The sequence below is a fragment of the Panthera leo genome, chromosome B2 (assembly GCF_018350215.1).
Source record: "Panthera leo isolate Ple1 chromosome B2, P.leo_Ple1_pat1.1, whole genome shotgun sequence".
Taxonomy (NCBI): Eukaryota; Metazoa; Chordata; class Mammalia; order Carnivora; family Felidae; genus Panthera; species Panthera leo.
In genome coordinates, this window is record NC_056683.1 from 98,503,497 (window position 1) to 98,524,954 (window position 21,458).

At 43.6% G+C, this 21,458-nt stretch overlaps 1 protein-coding gene across 1 annotated transcript; it reads left to right on the top strand.

The window, feature by feature from the left end:
- The first annotated feature begins 12,444 nt into the window (after nucleotides 1-12,444).
- Nucleotides 12,445-13,533, top strand: GPR6 (G protein-coupled receptor 6). The gene has a single exon (XM_042937373.1). It carries the CDS (start codon nucleotides 12,445-12,447, stop codon nucleotides 13,531-13,533), a length of 1,089 nt encoding a protein of 362 aa, XP_042793307.1.
- Nucleotides 13,534-21,458: the final 7,925 nt, after the last annotated feature.

The following is a 21,458-nucleotide window of genomic DNA, read 5'->3' on the forward strand; positions in this document are numbered from 1 at the left end:
CATGTGGGACTTGTAACCTACATAACTTTAAGATAATAAATTTGTGGTTTTTAAAGCCCTTTTCTCCCAAATAACCAATAGGAAACATCATGGAAATGGAGCCTTCTGCTACTCCTGTTACCTTAGAGCAAAACCTGTGCCAACATATGAAGCAAGCATCTAGAAGAAGTTGGATGGGCTACCAAGACATTCGGTCTGGTATCTAGAGATGGTCTGGAGTGATGGATGTTTTTCAGTGATGGAATCCATGAATGCTGAAGAAATTGGCCCTGTTCCCCTTCAGTCCCTCAGGCTATTAGAAGGCCACTGAACCAGAGAGTCATCTACCAATGATCCCCTTGGGCTTGGAAAGAGGGGATGTGTTTCCCCAGTCTTGCCTCCTGACCATGCACATCCCCTTGGCCGAGCCAACGTTTTCAGAAGACTCGTGGGTTTATATATGGTGCATTTCAGCTTTGGTCACTTCCTGGACAGCACTTGGGTGCTGAGCCCCAGCATAGCTCCAACGTGAGGAGGCAGAAAGGGAGCTGCTTTGGAAAAACAGGGAGAAAAGCTCACACCAGTAACCAGGTTTCCCTTATACATAGGCAGATAGATAGCCATGATAACAATCAACCTTTATGGGACACTTAAAATGCACCAAGCACAGTGCTAAGCATTTGACACACATTTCCTCCTTGAAGGCAGTCTGCATGAATAAGACAAAAATGGCATTTTCCAATAACCTCCTGTTCTTAGTATATTTATTTTAAAAAGTGTCCAGATGCAGTGTGAAGCTATAATAAAGTCTTTCCCTTTTGCAGAGACACAGTGATGGTTCAACCCAACTCTGCCTTCCTTGTGCAGAATACACAGGGCTTCCCACTAAGCCCAGGAATCTTTGTCAGCCCTGGACCATTGCTCATCTGGACTTTAATAGGCTTTGTGGAATCTCCACAAAGGAGAACATTTGTAGGCTGCAGGTCCCCCCCTCATTCACTCAGTAGACATTTACTGAGCCCATAGCATGTGTCAGGCCCTGTACTTGGTGTTTGGAATACATTAATAAATGATGCACTGATCCCTGCTCTCTAAGAACTTACATTCTAGTGGGGGTGGGAGTGGGGGAGTGACAATAAATAATAACACAATAAATAATTCAATTGTATCTTATGTTAAAAGTTGATTGGGACCATGGGGAAAAGGTAGAGCAGGAAAAGGTAGGAAAGGGGAAAGCAAGGGGTGAGAAGGCAAGTTGCGATTTTAAATAGAGTAGTCCCAGTGGGCCTCATCGAGGAGGTGACTTTGAGCAGACTTGAAGGAAGTGAGGGAGTTAGACCTGATATCTATGGGGGGAAAGGGAATGGCCAGTGCAAAGGCCTTGGGTTGGGAGTATGTCTGTGTGTCAGAGGAAGAAAAGACTAGTAGGACTACAGTCGAGTCAGGGAAAAGGAAAGCAGTAGCTGTATTCAGAGAGGGAAGAGTGAGAGGCAAGCCAGTTGGAGCCCATGTGGCCACCGCAAGACCTCGCAGGATGAGAGTCACTGAGACTTTGGAACAGAGGCGGGGCAGAATCTAACTTTCATCTTAAAAGCTTTATTCTGTTGGGAACAAAATGAACTTGGTCAGAGTTGAGAATAGAACAAAGGTGGTGAGAGTTAGCCATGTGGAGGAGGAGAAGCATGCTCAGTTTCTCATTTTCTTTTGAAAGTAGAACCTAAAGGGTGTCCTGATGGATTCCCTGATTACCTGTGGGAGCTGAAAGAAGCTTTTCTAGAGGGCCATGTTTCTCCCTATGTGACAAGTCAACATTTTAAACACTTTCCAGAAGTAAAAAGCATTTTCTTCACTTCATGAGATTTTTCCTAATAAGATGAACAGCAACATCACACCAAGATGCTGGGCTGTTGGCCAAGTGCATTCATGAGCTAAGCCTCTCAGAACAGGTGTCAAGCCTATGCCTCAATAAAACCCCCTCTCTCCACCTGGCTCCTGTGTGGTCCCGGTTGCAAGTGTTTGGGAGGGAGCCTTAGTTAAAAGCAGAGTTCTGAAACCAAACTGCCTACATTCAAACCCCCCTCAAGTGCCCAACATGTACACTTACTATTTGTGTAACCCTGGACAAGGGGCTTTCAACCTCAGTTTAAAATGTGGATAACAGTCTTCCTCATAGGGTTATGTGCATAATGACCCATGCTAACAATCCTATGTCTACAGTCTGGACACATTTTCAGACATGGCCACAACCAGCCAGGAGGAACATAAATGGCTGTAGAAACTCTCCCAAAGCCTTCCCCACCCTACTTCCTCCTTATCTCAAATGTAGCAAGTGTACTTCCCAGCCAGTCCTCAACAGCACCACCTAGGGGTGGCCTGGCCATTCCCCAACATAACATGGAAATGCAGAATCAGTGGGGGGCGCTTTCTCCTCAGACACCCCCAAGGCCATGGGCACCTTCATGTTGTGTGTGAAAAAACTTCAGAAGGGCAATGTGATCCTGTGGAGTCAGGCATCTCTACATACATAGAGATGTAATTTACAAATACTCACACGGGAATAGTTTTTTCCCCCCTTTTATAGAGGGTCCTTAAGAACCCAGACCTGCTGAGGAGTGACAGCCACATTAGTAAGTGAACTTAAGAGCCAAAGATGATGGATTCTTTGTGGGGATATAGTGGTGATGTGTGGGATGCTAAAAAATGTTTTTCACACCAAATGTGTGAGAATAGCTGAAATGTCAACACTATGTTTCAGTGACATCTGCTTTTCTTCATCTGATATCTCCCTTTTATTTTGTTATATTGAGTATTCCTTATGTTTCAGGATAATTTTCCTTTCACAGTATAAACAAATGCCTGGAAAAAATTTAATTTAAAAAAAAATGACTTTCGTCATTTGGGGCAGCAAAAGCGAAAGTACCAGCTAAATTAAAGCCAACTTAAAACTGAATTGCTGGTACTTGCCTACAGTTTAGATAAGTAAATGTAATGTAAACATTGCATTATTATTAGGAATGAATGGGGACACCTGTGACCTAGAAATGTATGAGGGGGTGTGGAAGAGTAGGGATTCTTCTGTATCACTGATTCTGGCCCGGCTTCTAAAGCAATTGCAACCTTCTTCAGGACCCCGCAATGCTAGGTACCTCCTCTGTCATATAACACATCACTACACATGTGTGTGTGCGAGCGTGTGATCACACACAGAAACTTGCAAACACACACCAACATAATATGCATGCACACACACACCCACCCCTGTGTGACACAGGAGTACAGTACACATCCCTGTATGCACACACGCCTATACGATGCACAGTCTCAACAAACACATGTCCACAAAACACACATGAACACACAGACACTTCTTGAACATGTATACATCACCCATGTGCCAATAACACATGAGCACTACACACCCACATAAAGCACGTGTAACACACAGATGCACCGAACACACACACACGCGTGCAGACACACACACACACACACACACACACACACACACAAACTGTGTGACTCTTGGTCCTCACAGGCCCTAGCCTCAAAGTCTTGATGGAAGCAGTTCATGTGGACAGGGAAAGGGCCACCTAGACCATCTCAACTTTGGTTTTGCCACAGCTTACGACGTCTCCAGTCACAGGGCAGTCACTTCAATATCTTATTCCCAGGACAGTTGTGAAGCCTTTTGAATTAAATTAAGACAACCTGGGGACTAAAGGTTGGGCAACGTGTCTTTCTATAAAAAACTGAACATAGCACTAAGTGCCAACTTGATGCAATTGTTTGAGTGGAGTGTGAGAGCAGATATGAGTGAAATTTGGGACAAGTGGTTTCAACGAAAAATTTTGCAAGAAGAAAAATCATTTCATGTACAGGACTTGGACTTGAATTCTCAATATACCTTTATGTATTTCATGGCTTTAAAAAATATACAAATGTATTATCTGTGATTTTATTAAGCTGTCAAGTGATGGAAAACTCAAAATAGTAGTGACTTAAACAAGACAGAAGAGGAAAAATAATTCTACGTCATGCAGGTATAGGGTGTGCAGAGCTAGTATAGAGACTCCATGATCATCAAGGACCCAGGTTTCTTCTCTCTGTTGCTCCAACACCTTCAGCATGTGGCTTCCACTTCGGGACCCAAGATAGCGACTCTGCCTCCAACCATCATGCTCAAATTCCAGCCAGCAAGAAGGAGGAAAGAGAAGGGAAGGGCATGCCCCTTCCTTTCAAGAACACTTTCTCGAACGATGCCACATAACACATCCATTTATGTCTCACTGGGCAGAACAGTTGAATGACCACACTGAGCTGCACTTGATGCCTAGAAACATGCTTTATGCTAGGTGGCAATGTGCCCAGCTAAAATGGGAGGTTCCATTACTCCAGAATAAAGGGAGAATGGATATCGGAAGATAGCGATTGGTTTCTGCCAATGCATTAAATACAACATTAAAAGGATAAAAAATAGCCTCCACTCAGAGGTAATCACTGTTAACATTTTGATATATAGCATATATATACATATTTATATACACACATATATTTATATATATACGTATAATGTCTTTTACGAAACTGAGCCCATTCTTTATTCACTGTTTGGGTTTTTGTTCGTTTTCATTTTAGGAATGTCTCTTTATGACTATATATAGATATTTATCCTTTTTTTAAAAAGCTCAAAAGAAAAGTCTAATTAATCCACCTCCACCTAATAAAATAAGCATGTGATCCAAGTCATTCAAATCAATTATTCCTGCTTAAAGCATCAGTCAGTTTGGGGTACAGGGTGGGGATGTAATCTACATTAGGTAAAAAGCTGGCGGGTGTTAGAACCTACGAGAGGGCAGGGTCCTTAGCAGAAGGAACACCTGGGACTACAGAAATCCTGAGAACACAGGCATAAAGAGGACCCTTGGTGAGGACTATCCTTTGTGCACACAGGAGGGATGTCTGGAGGGAGAGGGAGAGGCCAGAGCCACACTGGCTTCCTCCTCACTCCTGCCAAACCCTCAAATACTGCTGGCTCGATTATTCAGCTCATGACATTTTGGAAAAATTATTTTATGGATTCAGCTGTTTATGATACTTAGGGCTTTATTCCCTTAGCAACTCTCCTAGGTTTTAGAATCCTTCTCAAAAGATCAGGGGATTACATTTCAGATAAGCATCCAGAGCAGTGAGTTATCTTAGCAGCAACTCAAGAGGCATCAATTCCTGCTTGCTCTCATTGAGTAAGCTTGCTTTATTTGCTCGATCCCCACAAGTGTGTCACAGAAAAGCAGCCACTTTCTGCTCTCCACTGCTTACTGAAGCATCAATTCGAATCATCTCTCTGCTCAGAATCTGCCCTGAGTCCCTATTTCCTCTTGCACCAAGTCCAAATTCTTCCAGTTGACCTGTGGGACCCTCCAAAATTTGCCCATTGCCCCCAAATGATTCCCTTCTCCTCAGGCCACACATGGCAGGGAAGTCAAGACATCTCAGGTCTGCTTTCCAGAGCTGAGATGTTTTCTAAAGAAGTGAGACGTTATAAAAACACAATACTCTAGAACAATCAAAACTAAAGGGAAAAGAGGAAAAAATTCCCTCAAGTTTGACATGCAAAAGATGAATATCTTTTCCAGTAGACTTGATCAGCTATATAAAACCAGATTTAAGTCCAAAGAGAGGTTAAGAATAGATCATTCAAGTAAGAGAAAATTCAAATTGTTTAAAGAAAGAGAGACAAATGGTCTACCTTAGTAGAAATCAAACAAATATAATTTAAATCATTAATGAGGTACCACATATGCCCTTTGAATTGAAAGAATATTTTGAAATTAAAAAACCTCAGTGCTATAAAAGCTGAAGAGAAACTGGTATACTCACAGAGTGCTATTGGCATTGCAAATTATTGTAGTCATTTTGAAAAGCAATTTGGCAATGCATTTCAAGAGCCATGAAATGTTTCTGCCCTTTGGCTGACAATTTTCATGTCAAGATAATCATACACAATAAAAATAATTATGTGCATGAAAGTAATCTTTGCGGAGTTATCTACAATAGCAAACATATAAACAACCTAAATGTCTAACTGTAGGAGAATGGTAAATTAAACGCCACTCTATGTCTTTAATGTAATACTGAACAGCCATCAAAATGATAACTGTAAAGACCCCTTTCATTTACTGTCTATTAACTAAGGTCCTCCTCCTCAAATTTCCCAAAGAATTAGAAGGCAATCACTTGATTTTATTGGTGACTTCATTGAAAGTGCAGGACTGGCAGGCAGCCAGGCTGGAGTGAATGGGTTGTAAATGAGGGGTGAGAAAGGGGAGTGCAGTTTGGCTTGAAGGGGAAGAGAGTAATAGGGCAGAAGCTAGACAGAGATGTAAGTTCAAGGGAGAGCTTTTCCTTATAAATGGAAGAGATCTGAAGGGGAGAGAGATGGCTGAGAGGCCAAGGCTGATTTCAGAGAAAGTAGCTATTTGAGGAGGAGAGATGGTCAGGAACAAAGATAGAGAGGGTTGCGAAGACAGGTGGAGGGGCAGGAATGATGAGGAATCCAGATGGGGCCATCCTTGTGAATGTTAAGGTCATCTATAAACAGCTATTCACAGTAATATTGAAGTTATAAAATACAACCTGCATCATTTTGGATATGCCTGTCTATTCCAAGTAAAGCCTCTTTGAGTGTTGGAAGTTACACACCTTTGCACACATTGAATTGATGTTTGTTTTGCTTTCCCATGAGATTGCTGCTATCTTGTACATAATGTGCCTGCCAGTGTCCTGTGTACCCTTGAACAACTCACTTCACCCCTCTGAACTTCAGTTGCCCCACTTGCAAAGAAAATAATGCCAAAACCCATGTAATTGTTTCAGAGAATGAAATAAGATAGAGCATGGACTTGCTGTGTGAGGTCCACAGCACTTTGAAAATGTAGGGCAGGGACTCCTGGATGGCTCAGTCAGTTAAGCCTCTGACTTTGGCTCAGGTTATGATCTCACGGTTTGTGGGTTCAAGCCCCGCTTCGGGCTCTGTGCTGACAGCTCGGAGCCTGGAGCCTGCTTCGGATTCTGTGTGTGTGTGTCTCTCTCTCTGCCCCTCCCCTACTCATGCTCTCTCTCTCTCTCTCTCTAGCAAAAATGAATAAACATTTTTAAAAAATTAAATAAAATATAGGGCATGACAGATTAGATTTCTTCTGTGTTACTTTCAAAAATACCAGTAGACCCAACTTTATCATTCTCGTGTTCAGTAAGTCAGAACTAATATAATCTAACTGAATCTAAATTGTAACATTATACATAGCCCCATGAAACTCCATGAAAGTTATTTTTGCTCTTTATGAAAAAGGACATATGTCTTTAAATGCTACTATTTTTCCTCATTTGTTTCTCATGCAAAAAAAAAAAAAATGTTGTCCACCACTGAATTAAATAAAAAAATTTCAACTGCCCTGCACAATGTTCTGCATCTTATGGGCATGTAATCATAATAATAGTGGTATGCTCCTTTTCTAAATTTGGTGGGAACATCAGGTTATGCTGACCTTCCAGAATAACAGCCCTTTGGAGTAAAGACCAGTCACCTGGCATAAAACAGGAATATCCCTAATGTGTTTGCAGTAGATAGGTACCTTGAACATTATGACACGCCTCCAATGCCTGGGGTGAGAAGTAACCCTAGGGGCAGGTGAAAGCAGAGAAATGGAGATATTTTGAATATCATTCATCCGCCTCAGGATGTATTCCAAAAAGATTACACTCCATCCAATATCCTGGATCTGGACAAACAATGTAGGCTATTCAATGGCCCTTTGTGATTGCTGCCTCTTTCAGCAACAATCTTCCTTAATAACAGCTTCATACATCTCACTAAACACCTGATCTCTTCCAAAGCTATCAGAATAAGTGTTTGTGTATCACCAAATAGACAAATTTCCCAGTAGAAAACTATACGACTTGTCTCTAAGAACCATGTAGAGGGAGTGTGTGTGTGTGTGTGTGTGTGTGTGTGTCTATAGGGGCGTCTGGCAGATGCCTAGAGAGATAGGCCAGAATTGCTAGCGTGGGTCTTTCCAACCTAGTTTTATAAGGTTTAGACAGCTTGTCTGACTGTAGGTCTAATTTTGTAAAACAGAATTGATTTGCAAAAATCTGGGCCAGGAGAGGGCACACCTGGGAAATGGCTATGAACTAAGAACAAGGAAGGGGGCAGATGCTGAGGTATACTGAAAGTTACAGAAAAATGGAGGGTCCAGAACAACCAGAGCTTAGACCCTGATGGGAGCCATTGAGCTCATCAGAGCCAAATGGGAACCAAGTGTCAGCATTGATCTTGGGCCATAAAAGAGGTTCGTGTGGAAAATCAAAGGTTTGCAGAGAAGATCTGGTTAGTGCCTTAAATCTGAAATTAAACTAAGTGACTGGATTGTTGCTATAATTCCTTTGTTGCAATTATTCCAAACTCCAGTTCACTCTTTCAGGAGTTCTCCTGCATGCTAAACTGATAAGAAAGGAGATTGAATGATCACTTATGTGAGTGTTCTCAACCCTGGTTCTATTAGAGACTATAGAAAACCTGATGCCGAGCCCTCGCTCCAGGCCAAATGAATCAGAATCTTTGAGTGAGGGATCCAGGAGTTTTTTTTTTTTAAGTTTTTAAACTTAAAAAAAAAAAGTTTTTAAAAGCTTTCTAGGTAATTCTAATGCACAGCCAGTGTTGGGAATCATTGACTTAGGCTAAAATGGGCAAGAGATACCCAGGGAAGCCAGAGAAAGAGTTGTGATTGAGAGGTCGTAATTTCTGGGCATAACCTCTGACAAGGAAAGCATTCTCATGTTCATGCTTGGATAGTACTAGAATAGAAAGGCGCCAGAGGATATGATGGGCATGTCACAGGGTTGGCAAAGATGAGTTCAACCTGTGATTACAAGCCAGAAAACAAAATTTTGCATGCCCCAAAACATAACCCAAACCAGACAAGCTGGTAGATGAATAGTATATTTCATGAAGTATCAAGGATTTCAGAATAGAAACTCACTCAAAGTAGCTCAAGATTAGGAAGGTTTGTAGTAGAGACACAAATGTCAATTTCAAGACATCTAGGGATCCAGACTCCCAGAGTCAGGAACTAGACAATGACTAAAGTCATCCCCTCCATCTCTCAGTCATTTGATCTTCATTTCTGTTCCTTTCTACACATCTGCTTTATTCTTTCATTGCACCTGGATTCCTCCAATTACTCATATCACACAAGGCTCAACATGAGTGCTCCAGCTCTAATCTGTTATGATCTCTTAGGTCCAGAGCCCAACACTGACTGACGATTGTCACAAAGTATCTTGGTTCAAATTTTCAAGAAGAGGAATCTGGCCACTGGTCCAGCAAAGGATGGCTGGTCTTATCTCACCTTGGGTCAGGTGTCAATCTCCTTCCATAAACTAGGCTGAGAGTGGAAAATGTCATCTTGTTCATAGGCTGAACAGACTACTGGAAGGGCAGATACTTGCGAGGATCTGTTGGCAGAGTATATAATGAAGTACATGTAATACTCATTCATTACCAATGAACCACACACTTTTCTTCTTTCCCATCTTCTGCTTCCCAGGAGATGGACAGGCATGAGGGAGATAAGGAGGAGCCTGAAAGAACATGTTCTGTCTACTTTCAATGTTCAGCCTAGCATATGAGAGAAATAAACACAGACTGGCATGACCAAAAAATAGCCTATGAACCCTCAACCAGCATTTATGTACATAATTCTACATGGGCTATCTTCCTCCTGAAACCACCAGAAAGTCCACTCTTGGCAATGATGAGCGCCTGAGGGTGTCCAAAACACAGGATCTCTGTTCAAGTTCAATCTCACACTTTCTGCTGCATTATGACATTCAGACGTTAAGAATTCCCCTCCTTTATTGGGCCTTTATCTAATTGTTTGGAAAATTTGTAATTAACATGTTATTACATGTGGTTTGGCAGTTCATTTGACAGCTCTGAAATAACATTCTTGGCTTTTACGTGAGAATCTTTTATTGAAACCCAAAATAGCTCTTTTCGGAAACTTAGAACTTCAGACAATTTGGGGATTCGTGGAAACGGTGGCTGGAAAATTTTATAAACTTCCCAAAAGGAGAAAATGTGTATAAACTCATTCTGTGGTCCAACATTGGCTATTCCAGCAAAGAACTGAATGGTCCTATAGCTATCCTTCTTTCCTCTACTTAAGTTCAGCTGCATTAAGGCAGAGTGTCCAGGAGGAATCTGAACTCGGGCACTATGTTTAAAGGAAAAGAGCCAGAGTAAAAATCTACCTCCCACCCCAGCCTATAGACAGTCTGAATTTTGTTTTATTTTGTTTTTTCCTTGTAGAGCCCATGGGGCTAGAGGCAAAGTGAAGCCAGGAAAGGGAAGAAGATACACAGGGAAAAGTAGAGGAAGCACCAATAACAAACGTCTATTTTCACTTTGCCCAAAGCATGTGGTCCCTGAAAAGCATGGCTATGACCTCAGTATAATGCCATCATGCCAAAGTGCAATCGTTTATTTTAGAGCTTTAGAAGGAGTCAATTATTTCAGCTTTTGCCTAAGTACAACTATTGGAGATTCTGGCTGATTGAATAAAAGAAGAAGTCTACTACTTGTATTTTACTGACAAAACAAAACACCTTTAAACTAAAAGGATGATTTATCTGGGCTGAAAATAAAACTCCTGCCTACTGAAGTCTGGTGCAGCTGAATTATCACTATTTTCATCCTGTAATTTGTTTTATAGGGTACTAATTAACAGGGCAAGTCTGTTGCCAGGAAAGTAAATCACATTTTGCTGTTTTCTTCTTTTCTAACAAGACACAGACCTGGTATTTAATTGAAGAGCAAGTTCCAAGGGCACTATCAGCACTGAAACTGGGGAACACTGGGCTGGGAAATCATGGTGAAACCTGCTGTGTAGAGTACAGGAAAGACGGCGGGAGAGAGAGGAAAGAACAGAGGGAGAGAGAATGGAATTGCACAGGTAACTTCAAAAAAAACCCTGTTTTCCCTCAAATGTTCCATCTTCTCTGTTTCCCACAACTTTCCATTTCCCCTCTGGCTCTACTCAACTGACACTGTACCACAAACATCTTCTCAAAAAGCTCATCGCCCGCCCCACCCCCACCCCCAGTTCATTCATTCCTGTCCCCAACACAGTACTGTATTTTTTTTTTAAGGTAGCAACTCTGCCATTAGATCTCCCTGCCCCAACCTCCTCCCTCTCCAGGGCTCATACTTCGACCTGACCCTCTTGGTGGCCTTTGGCCCAAGGTTTTGCAGCCCGGCCTTGCAGCTCACACCTCGCCCCTCTCCTCCCAGCTCACCCTCCCTACCCCCAGACTTCACCCCTCTCTTCCTCTCCTCGTTCCCTCATCCCATTCCTGGAGGTTCTGGACAGAAGGTGGCCGCTCCGTCTTCTCCTCCCTCCTTGAACCTTCGGAGACGTACTTTGGGGGAGGAGAGACGGAGCTGGGGGGTACTGATGGGCGGTGGAGGGGAATGAGTGCCGGCTCGCACTCGGGAGCCGGGAGCCTGACGTCACCGCTCCCTGCCAGTCAGTCTTCCGCGGGCGCGCTGCTCGTAGCCGCCTTTTCTGCCTCTAACCGTGTCTCTCACTTTCGGCGGCGCCGGCACAGAGACAGGCGCCCCGCGCTCTGCTCCGCGCGGGCCCGGCCGCCCCGCAGGCGTAGAGTCTGTCCGCGCGGGGAGCGCAGCCTGCGCCCCGCCACAGCGCTCATGATCAGCGACTTCCTGAGGCCCTGACTCCCCAGGTGAGCACCCGACACCCGAGAGGAACTTTGAGGGTGTTGAAAAGGGAAGGGGTGAAGGATGGCCAGGGGGCTTCCCTGAAGCAGAAGAAATAGGGCCACGCTTGATTCCACACCCTTCCCCCACACAGACCCCCAGCTTCCCTCCCCCAAACCCCTTTCCCAGGGATCTCTGTGGCCTTCAGGGCCCGCTGGACTCCGCGACCTCTGAAACTTAGCTTTCAGCACCGCGGACAGCGACTCCCGCCACCTAGTTTAGGAAAAAGCCTAACCCTGTCGGCCAGAGCCCAGGGCAGGACTCGCCAGGGCTGATGCCCCTACCTAGCCAGGTGCAAACGGGTGCCTGTTGCAGTTACGGGCACACTTACGGGACTGATCTGTGTGTATGCAAGCGCATGTTCTCTGTGTATATATATATCTGTGCAAAAACTCAGATATCCGTGGAGCAGTCGTGTGCGTTTCACTCACACGCTCACTCCGTACTCAACAGGTATTTATTAATTTTAGGTTCTCAGCCACTGCTTCCTTGCTCTGCTCTGGGGTCCTGGGGTAGGATGAGCAATATGAGCGAGGCACCCGCGCCCGGGGAAAGTTCCCTGGCGGCGTGAACCACACACCTGACGCTCGCTCTCCCTTTTCCACGCAGGGGTGCAGCGTCAGCCAGCGATGAACGCGAGCGCTTCCTCGCTCAACGACTCCCAGGTGGTGGCAGTGACCACCGAGGGAGCGGCGGCGGCGGCCACAGCGGCAGGGGCGCGGGACAGCGGCGAATGGGGGCCCCCTGCAGCGGCGGCGCTGGGGGGCGGCGGCGCGGCTAACGCGTCCCTCGAGCTGTCTTCTCAGCTGCCCGCGGGGCCGCCGGGGCTGCTACTGTCGGCGGTGAATCCTTGGGACGTGCTCCTGTGCGTGTCGGGGACGGTGATCGCAGGCGAAAACGCGCTGGTGGTGGCGCTAATCGCGTCCACCCCGGCGCTGCGCACGCCCATGTTCGTGCTGGTGGGCAGCCTAGCCACCGCCGACCTGCTGGCGGGCTGCGGCTTGATCCTTCACTTCGTGTTCCAGTACGTGGTGCCCTCAGAAACGGTGAGCCTGCTCACCGTGGGCTTCCTCGTGGCCTCCTTCGCTGCCTCGGTCAGCAGCCTGCTGGCCATCACAGTGGACCGCTACCTGTCTCTCTACAACGCACTCACCTACTACTCGCGCCGGACCCTGTTGGGCGTGCACCTGCTGCTCGCTGCCACCTGGACGATGTCCCTAGGCCTCGGGCTGCTGCCGGTGCTCGGCTGGAACTGCCTAGCGGAGCGCTCCACCTGCAGCGTGGTGCGCCCGCTGACGCGCAGCCACGTGGCGCTGCTGTCCGCCGCGTTCTTTGCGGTCTTTGGTATCATGCTGCACCTGTACGTGCGCATCTGCCAGGTGGTCTGGCGCCACGCGCACCAGATCGCGCTGCAGCAGCACTGCCTGGCGCCGCCCCACCTCGCAGCCACCAGAAAGGGCGTGGGTACGCTGGCTGTGGTGCTGGGCACTTTTGGCGCCAGTTGGCTGCCCTTCGCCATCTATTGCGTGGTAGGCAGCCGCGAGGACCCGGCAGTCTACACCTACGCCACCCTGCTGCCCGCCACCTACAACTCCATGATCAATCCTATCATCTATGCCTTCCGCAACCAGGAGATTCAGCGTGCCCTGTGGCTCCTGTTCTGTGGCTGTTTCCAGTCCAAAGTGCCCTTCCGTTCTAGGTCCCCCAGTGAGGTCTGAAGGCTTTCTTTGTCCTCCCACCAACACCACACCCCCAACAAGCCAGCCTTCCGTGAGCTTCTCGGTGCCTGCTGATGAACTGAGACACCAATAGTGTGAATCTGGCTTTGGGAAGAGAAAGAAAGAATAAACATAAATACATCAAACTCACAAAGGACAAAGAGGCTCGTTGGCACTTTACATATACAGTGTATACATGTGTACATATATATACAAATATTTGTATCTTCTGGAGGTGTTCAGGATGTGGAATTTCCTGTTCTGTGAAAAAACTAAGATGTGGTTGTATACTCAAATTGTACATCACATTTGTCAAGTGAAGACATCCCAATACTGCTTAATTATAGCACTTTATTTTTAGCTGCTGAACTGCCAAAACAGTGTTGCCATTTTCAGGGGCAGGGGAAGGAAAGTAAAAGGTGTATTTTTGTTGTATGTGATAGAATATTTTGCTGCACATGCGTCAGTAAATTACAACGTATTTTGTACACAAATAAACACATAATAAAAATGTAATTTTGGGCATGTGGCTATCGAATTACTATTTAAGAGCTGAATTATTAGTACATTTACTTAAAAAGTTTATTATGTATCATCTCCCTCCTATGAAATCTTAATGTACAAAATCATGCATTTGCACATTGTTCATAAATTGTCAGAGATACCTAACACAGATTTGCAGTGGGAGGCTGAGAGGGAGTAATATATTCACATAGCAGTATTCATAGGACACTAAAGGGTTATTGGTGTTATCTGTGCAAATTAATCTGCCCCTTGGTTTCTGCGTTTGGAAGACAAACTCCAGAGAATGTCTGAAACCATACCTTCCTCTTACCATATGTGCAATTCTGAAACCCTTTTAGTTGTAGCTTTTCCAAACTGGAAAGAATTTTAAATGTTTAAAATTCATATTGACTGAGTATATTTTTGCTGGCCAGTTCTTGTAGCAAAATGCACAGCCTTATGAAATAAATTCTTCAAAGACAGGATTCCAAGATACATTGTTCATGAGGTAAGTGAAGGTATGCTCAGCAGCCTTATCTTCAAAACACTGGGCATTAAGATTCCCGGGGACCAAACATTCCCATTCCACCAATGGATATGAGTCATAATTAAATGGCCCCCTCCCCTCCTTCTTAAAGGATGATGTGAGGATAAATAAGATAACACGTATGGACATTTTGAGCATCTATGAAGAAATACGCACACAAGCACAAATTGTTACTGGTCTTAGGCCTTAGGAAAATACCACAAACAAATTTTTTCATACAGTCCAGGAGTATTTATTGAGTGCCTACTATTTGCTAGACACAATTCCAGGGCTTGGAATACAGAAGTGAACAAAGTAGACAAAAAGTTTCAGTGCTCATAGTGTTACATTCTCATGGAGGAGATGGCCTACAAGCAAATAAACACACACACACACACACACACACACACACACACACACACACACACAGATATTTGTTACAAAGAATTGATTCATCAATGCAATTTTGGAGGCTGAGAGGTCCCAAGATGTGTAGTCAGCTGGAGACACAAGAAAGCTGATGGTATTGTTCCAGTCTGTCTTGAAAGGCCTGAGAACCAGGAGAGCCCATGGGCTCAAGATCCAAGAAAAACTGATGTTTTAATTTGAGACCAAAGGCAAGAAAAGACCAGTGTTCGAGCTCGATACATTGGGCAACAGAAATTCCCCCTTACTTTAGCTCATCATTCTTTTCTGCCTTCAATTGATTAGATGAGACCTAAGACCTACCTACATTAGGGAATGCAATCTGTTTACTCAGCCTACCAAATCAAATGTTAATCCCAAACAGAAACAACTCATAATAAGGCTTGACCAAATGTGCACATCCTGTGGTCTAGTCAAGTTGACACATAAAATTAACTATTACACTAAGAGAGCACAATGATACAAAATAAAGAAGGAAAAGCATTTATTGAGGAAGTAGTCAACTGTGTCAATGTTGCTGTGAGAATAAGGAAAATGAGGATTAAAAACAATGACTATAGATTTTTTTCATGTCAATATCATTGGTGAACTTGACAAGAGAAACTTCTGGAGAGTAAAGGGGAAAAATAGCTTAACTATAAAAGATACAAGAGAAAATGCATGGGCAACCTAGTCTCCAACATCTTGCCACAGAAGTATGACCTTTTTAACACTATAAAATATAGTACACTTTATAGGCAAATGGTTTTATAGTGTCTGTAAATTTAGAGCCAGGAAGATTAGTGTTATTGCTCATTCATCAAATTAACATTTTATAAAAAACTAACCTTCATAGACTATTCAGCATCGTCAGACACTTTCAGGCCCTATCAGTATCCACAATGCATTCAAGCAGACTGAAATAACAAAAGCCCTGGCTGCAAACGTTTCCAAACGTGGTGGAGAAAAAAAATAGAATTTTAGAGATGGAACAAAGAAGTCAATATTATTATACATTTTATAATTACAGAGAAAAATTTCTTGCAATCAGTGAATTAAGTAAGTTCAACACTAGGATAATAAGAGAGGGACCATGGATCTGACTTCAATCTATTTGGTATTAATATTCAACTTCAGCCCTAGTCCTAATCAAAATGTTTGAGAGAGCCAAGAACAAGGAGATGCTAAACAATCAGGTTGTTAATATCCTGGCTTACACAGTTGGCCAAGCTGTAATGTCAGTAGGCTTCATATTAACCAACTTGATGATGTGCAGATATAAAACTGTGAGTAGGTCTTGAAATATTTCTATGGAGGAATGTCACATATTCATTTGATGTATCCAATATTAAGACTCTCCTGTTTCAAGACACTATGCTAGTTGCTGGAAGTATACACTCTTTGAAAAAGGCAAGATTCACTTAAACATCCAATTGCTACCCACTTTGCTGTGTAATGGGCATCCAAAACGTAACACATTTAAAATTGGGCCACAAATATTTACCCAAACTCTGCTCTTTCTCCCTTCTTTCCTATCTAGGTTAATGGCAATGCCATCTTTCTACCTGTTCAGGCCAGAAACCTTGGAATTACACTTACCCCTCTCTTTCTCTCATACCTCCTATCAATGTATCAGCAAAACTTGTCTTTATTTTCAAAATATACCCAGAGTCCAGTCTTTTCTCCCCATCGCCACCACTATCATCATCTCATGCCGGAAGTACCATAGAAGACTTCCTCTGGTCTCCTGGCTTCAGTTCTTGTGCCCTTCATTCTATTGTCTACACAGTGGCTCACCCCTCACAAGCAGTTGCTCCTTTGACCACCCTTTGGATCCAGGCATGACCCCACCAGCAGTGCAGTCTGTCTCAAAAGGACAAACGTGGGGAAAGAAGTATTTAGGCCTGAAAATAGGACTTGAGCAAGAATTTCCTGAGTAAAGAATTCTGAGGTCCTGGAGACCTGATGCCTGGCCTGCAAGTGGGGACATAGACTTTGACCCCAAGAGAAAGAACACAGTTGGAAGAGTCCTAGGACAGGGGCCTCTAAGGTATGAAGGGCCCTACATGGCCCATAGCAGTTTTCTATTGCTGCTATAATAAATGAACACAAACTTGATAGCTTAAAACAATACACATTTATTCTTTTACAGTCGTGGAGATCAGTGTAAAATAAATTTCATTGGACTGAAATCAAGGTATCAGCAAGGCTGAACTCCCTCTGGAGGTTCTAAGGGGAGAATCTGCTTCCTTGCCTTTTCCATATTTTAAAGTAGCATTCCTTAGTCGCTGACCCCTTCCTCCATCTTCGGTATATTATTTTGCCTAAATGGTCATGTTGCCATCTTCTGTAGCCAAATTTTAGGATTATATTAAGGGCCCTCCCAGGTAATCCAAGATAAGCTCCCCATCTCAAGATCCTTAATAACATCTGCAAAGCACAATGCAGGGAAGCAAAAAACAAAACAAAACAAAAAAACCCAAAAAACAAAAAACAAAAAAACAACAAAAAAAAGCAAAACAAACAAAAAACAAAAAACCAGGAGACTAAGAAGCAGCAGCCAGGGGAGACCTTTGGAAAGTCAAGTGGAAAAATGTTTTAAGAAGTTAGTGAGCAAGTTGCATAAAGTCTTCCCAGAGGTGAAGTAAGAGAGGATTTAGAAAGTGTTAGATTTAGGAATATGTTGGTCATGGGAACCTAAGTGAAAGTAGTTTCAGTGGAAAGCAGGATGAAGCCTAGATGGCAGTGAACAGAGGAGGAAATGGAAATTTTCCCATTTTTTCCCAATAAATGTAGCTTAAACATTTTTTTCTGTTTATTTTTTGAGAGAGAGATAGAGAGAGACAGAGTGCAAGCAGGGGAGGGGCAGAGAGAGAGAGGGTGACACAGAATCTGAAGCAGGCTCCAGGCTCTGAGCTGTCAGCACAGAGCCTGACATGGGGCTCAAATCCACAAACCGTGAGATCGTGACCTGAGCTGAAGCCGGACGCTTACCGACTGAGCCACCCAGGCGCCCCTCAATAAATTTAACTTTAAATGAAAGGAGATAGAGTAGTCGCTAGAGAAAAATCAGGGGTCACAAGATAGTCTTTGTTTTGTTTTTTAAATATAGGCAAGAATTGAATACATTATTAGACTGAGAGGCAAGTACTATGTAATTAGAAAAGCAGAGGATAGCAAAAAGAAGAAAGATGGCTGACAAACTGAGGCTTCAGAGGAGGAGAATGGGATCTAGGGCACAGTGTCACAGGGAGAGAGGGACTTAGGCAGAGGGAGGTGGAGACATAGCTCCCCTGCTCTGACAGGAGGCAAGGTGGGAATGATTGGTACTGATAGAGCTAAGTTTATAGGTGGTGGGAGGAAGTGCACAGAGTTCCTATCTGACAACCTCAATTTATCTGAAGGAGGAGTGCCAGTTAAGTATCAAGAAGTATCAAGAACCTGAGTTAACAACATTGGGAACAAAGCTATGAACTTGAGATAACGATCATTTAGTCAAAATTGAAGGTCAGACTATACCAAGTATTGTAAGACTGTGAAGCAACTGGAATTCTCATATATTGATGATGGGACTGTAAAATGGTACAACACTTTGGGAAATAGTTTGGTAATTTCTTAAACAGTTAAACGTATGCTTACCATACAACCCAGCCATTCCACTCCTGAGTATTTAGCCAAGAGAAAGCATATATGCCTGGGAGGATAGGCGAAAGGAACTAGCCAAGCCTGCAGACAAGGAGTCCTGCTGTCTCTACAACTCCAGCCAGAAAGAGACATCATCCACTTGGCAACTTACTAGATGGACCAGTTGGATCAGAACTCCTGTCCAGGGGCAGAGAGAGAGAGGGAGACACAGAATCTGAAGCAGGCTCCAGGCTCTGAGCTGTCAGCACAGAGCCCGACGCGGGGCTGAGCTGAAATCGGATGCTTGACCGACTAAACCACCCAGGTGCCCCTGTTGATGTTGTTATTAATCAAGCTTTATGAATGCTGAATTTCACCTAGTCTAGATTTCATAGCCTTAAGTGCATTTTTGCTTCTCAAGTTTCCCTCTTTCTTATTTTTCTATGTTATCTGTTTTCAGTAATGTATATATCTCAAAAATTGTCACTTCATTATCTTTAACTATGGCTCTGAAAATAATATGAATACAACATATGGACATTTGTATAACATTTTTGACACATAGTGAAGATTCATCTCCAAAACAGCGATCCAAATCAATATTATGCCCACTTTTTCGGGTGGACTGAAATTAAGATCTACATATTTGCTATAAAATATTGGATCTTTGATTTTCAAGTAGAACTTTGATACTTAGGCATCTTTGAACAGGATAACATTGACACTGATTATGTCACCTCAGCTTCCCTCAAACCAGATTCTTTGTACAGAAATACAAACAAAAAACTAACCAGCAAACACACACATATTCTCTCTCTGTCTCTCTGTCTTTGTTGCTCTGTCCCTCTCTAACACACACACACACACACACACACACACACACACACACGATGATTCCCAAGGTTCACTCACTAAGAGGATACATCCAGTGGTCATTCGTGTTCAAGGATGCTCTGCAGAACCGAATTATTTTCTAGAGAATTGCAGCCATAAGAAAGACATTTGTTAGGAGGATCAACCCCAGACGTGTACATAACCAGCAGAGTCAACATTCCCAGCCAGAGTGGTGGCTAGATGAATACATTTGAATATAGCCATGCAAGTGGAAGGAAGTGGGGAGAAGGACTTATCATCACTAAGAGAATCCTCTGAGCACAGTTACTTAGTCTGGGAATGCTATCTATGTTAGGGAGAAAGGGTCTATGTATTACAGGCCATTTGGTGTGCAGGTGAGAGCTGCGTCCTGGAAGTCATGGTGTGATCAAATCCAAGAATGATTATAGTGCCTGATGGTGGGGTGTTACTGTAATATTCAAATAAGCCTTATATTAAAAGAATAATTGCCCCCAGACGTTATTATTACTGTTATTAATGGGAACACACAGTAAATAAGCATGAGACAGCATTTTTTCTTTTGCTGGAACTGTGTTAAATCTGTTTTGCAAATATTTTACACAAAGATGTTTCTGAAAACCATGGCAGAAGGTAAAGACAGCTAAATAATCATTTGTTTCATAACATTTGATAAATCACATTTCCACCGCCATGAATGCACATCCACTTTATTACTGAAATGGCAACAGCTGATAACATTATCTTTTGTTGCTGCGACATTTAATCAGTGACGGGTATCACTGGATAGGCTGGTACCAAACCAGCAGAACTTTCTATACCATGCAATGTGCATGTGAAAACCAACCTGCCTGGACTTTGCAGATTGCATGTAATTCCAGGAGCCTGTGACTGTCTCCCTTCCTCTCCATGTTGGGACCACCTTCTCTGTCCAGAGAGCCACTGGGTCTGCTGGCAGTTTGGGTTGTAGCATCAGAGAGGGTGAGGGCTGGAAGGGACCTTAGAGGACATTTTGTACAGCTTCCGTGGGTTTCAGATGGTGATATTGGGCCTCAGAGAAAGCGGGACGCTTACCCAAGATTGCGGCGCTACTAAACAGGGAAGACAGATCTGGAACTCAGTTTATCCAAGTCTCCTGGTTTTTCTTCCCTGTCACATGAGGTGTTTGGTGATCTGTCAACCATACAGACTCAGGGGTGCTCTCATCTGTCTTGCGGCCTTTCCTTGCCCCTCCTTGTGTGCTCAGAGATATCCCTTCCTTATATGTTAGAAAAGCAGTTGGGCCAGGACACCCCACCAACCTCAGTGCCTGGACTAGGCTCTAAGCATTATAGGGGTGATGACCCAGGCCTGACCATTGGCAGGAGGGCACTGATGGAACTGTTTGCAAAGCCTGACATTCTCTCTTCCAGACTACAAACCTAAGGTCCCACCACTTCAGAGTGCAGGTTCTTTGGTATAATGGGGGAAGGGAATTTTGACCCCAGACTCTGCTTATCATTCATTGAAAACTCAAAGATTGGCTTCTTCTTCTTTCCGTCAGAGCCCACAAGACAGAATGATACCACCCAGGAAGCAGAGTTTGGTGGCAGCTTCCAGATCCATTGTTGGGGATGACAATCTTTTTGGCTAAGCATCCGATGAGTTGGTAGACAAGCTGAGTCATTGCCCCCAACACCAGAGCCAAACTCTCTTGTGCCCGGTCATTCAATCCAACAGCTGTTCTGTGTGTCGTTTGGTGCTTAAAATGCCATCTTCAACAACTCAATCATGCAGTTGACTATCTCAGGGACTTTAGGTTAAGCTTTTAGCCTAATCACTCAAGAGTTTTTTTACCTCCCCCAATTAAGTTTAATGTAGATTAATGAATTAAAAGGTAAATCTTTATTCTATTAAAAAATTAAAAGAAAATATGCGTACCTATCCATGACATATATAGAGAAGGGAGGACTTTCTGAGTTTATTTATTTATTTATTTATTTATTTATTTATTTTTTAGGACTTTCTGAGTTTA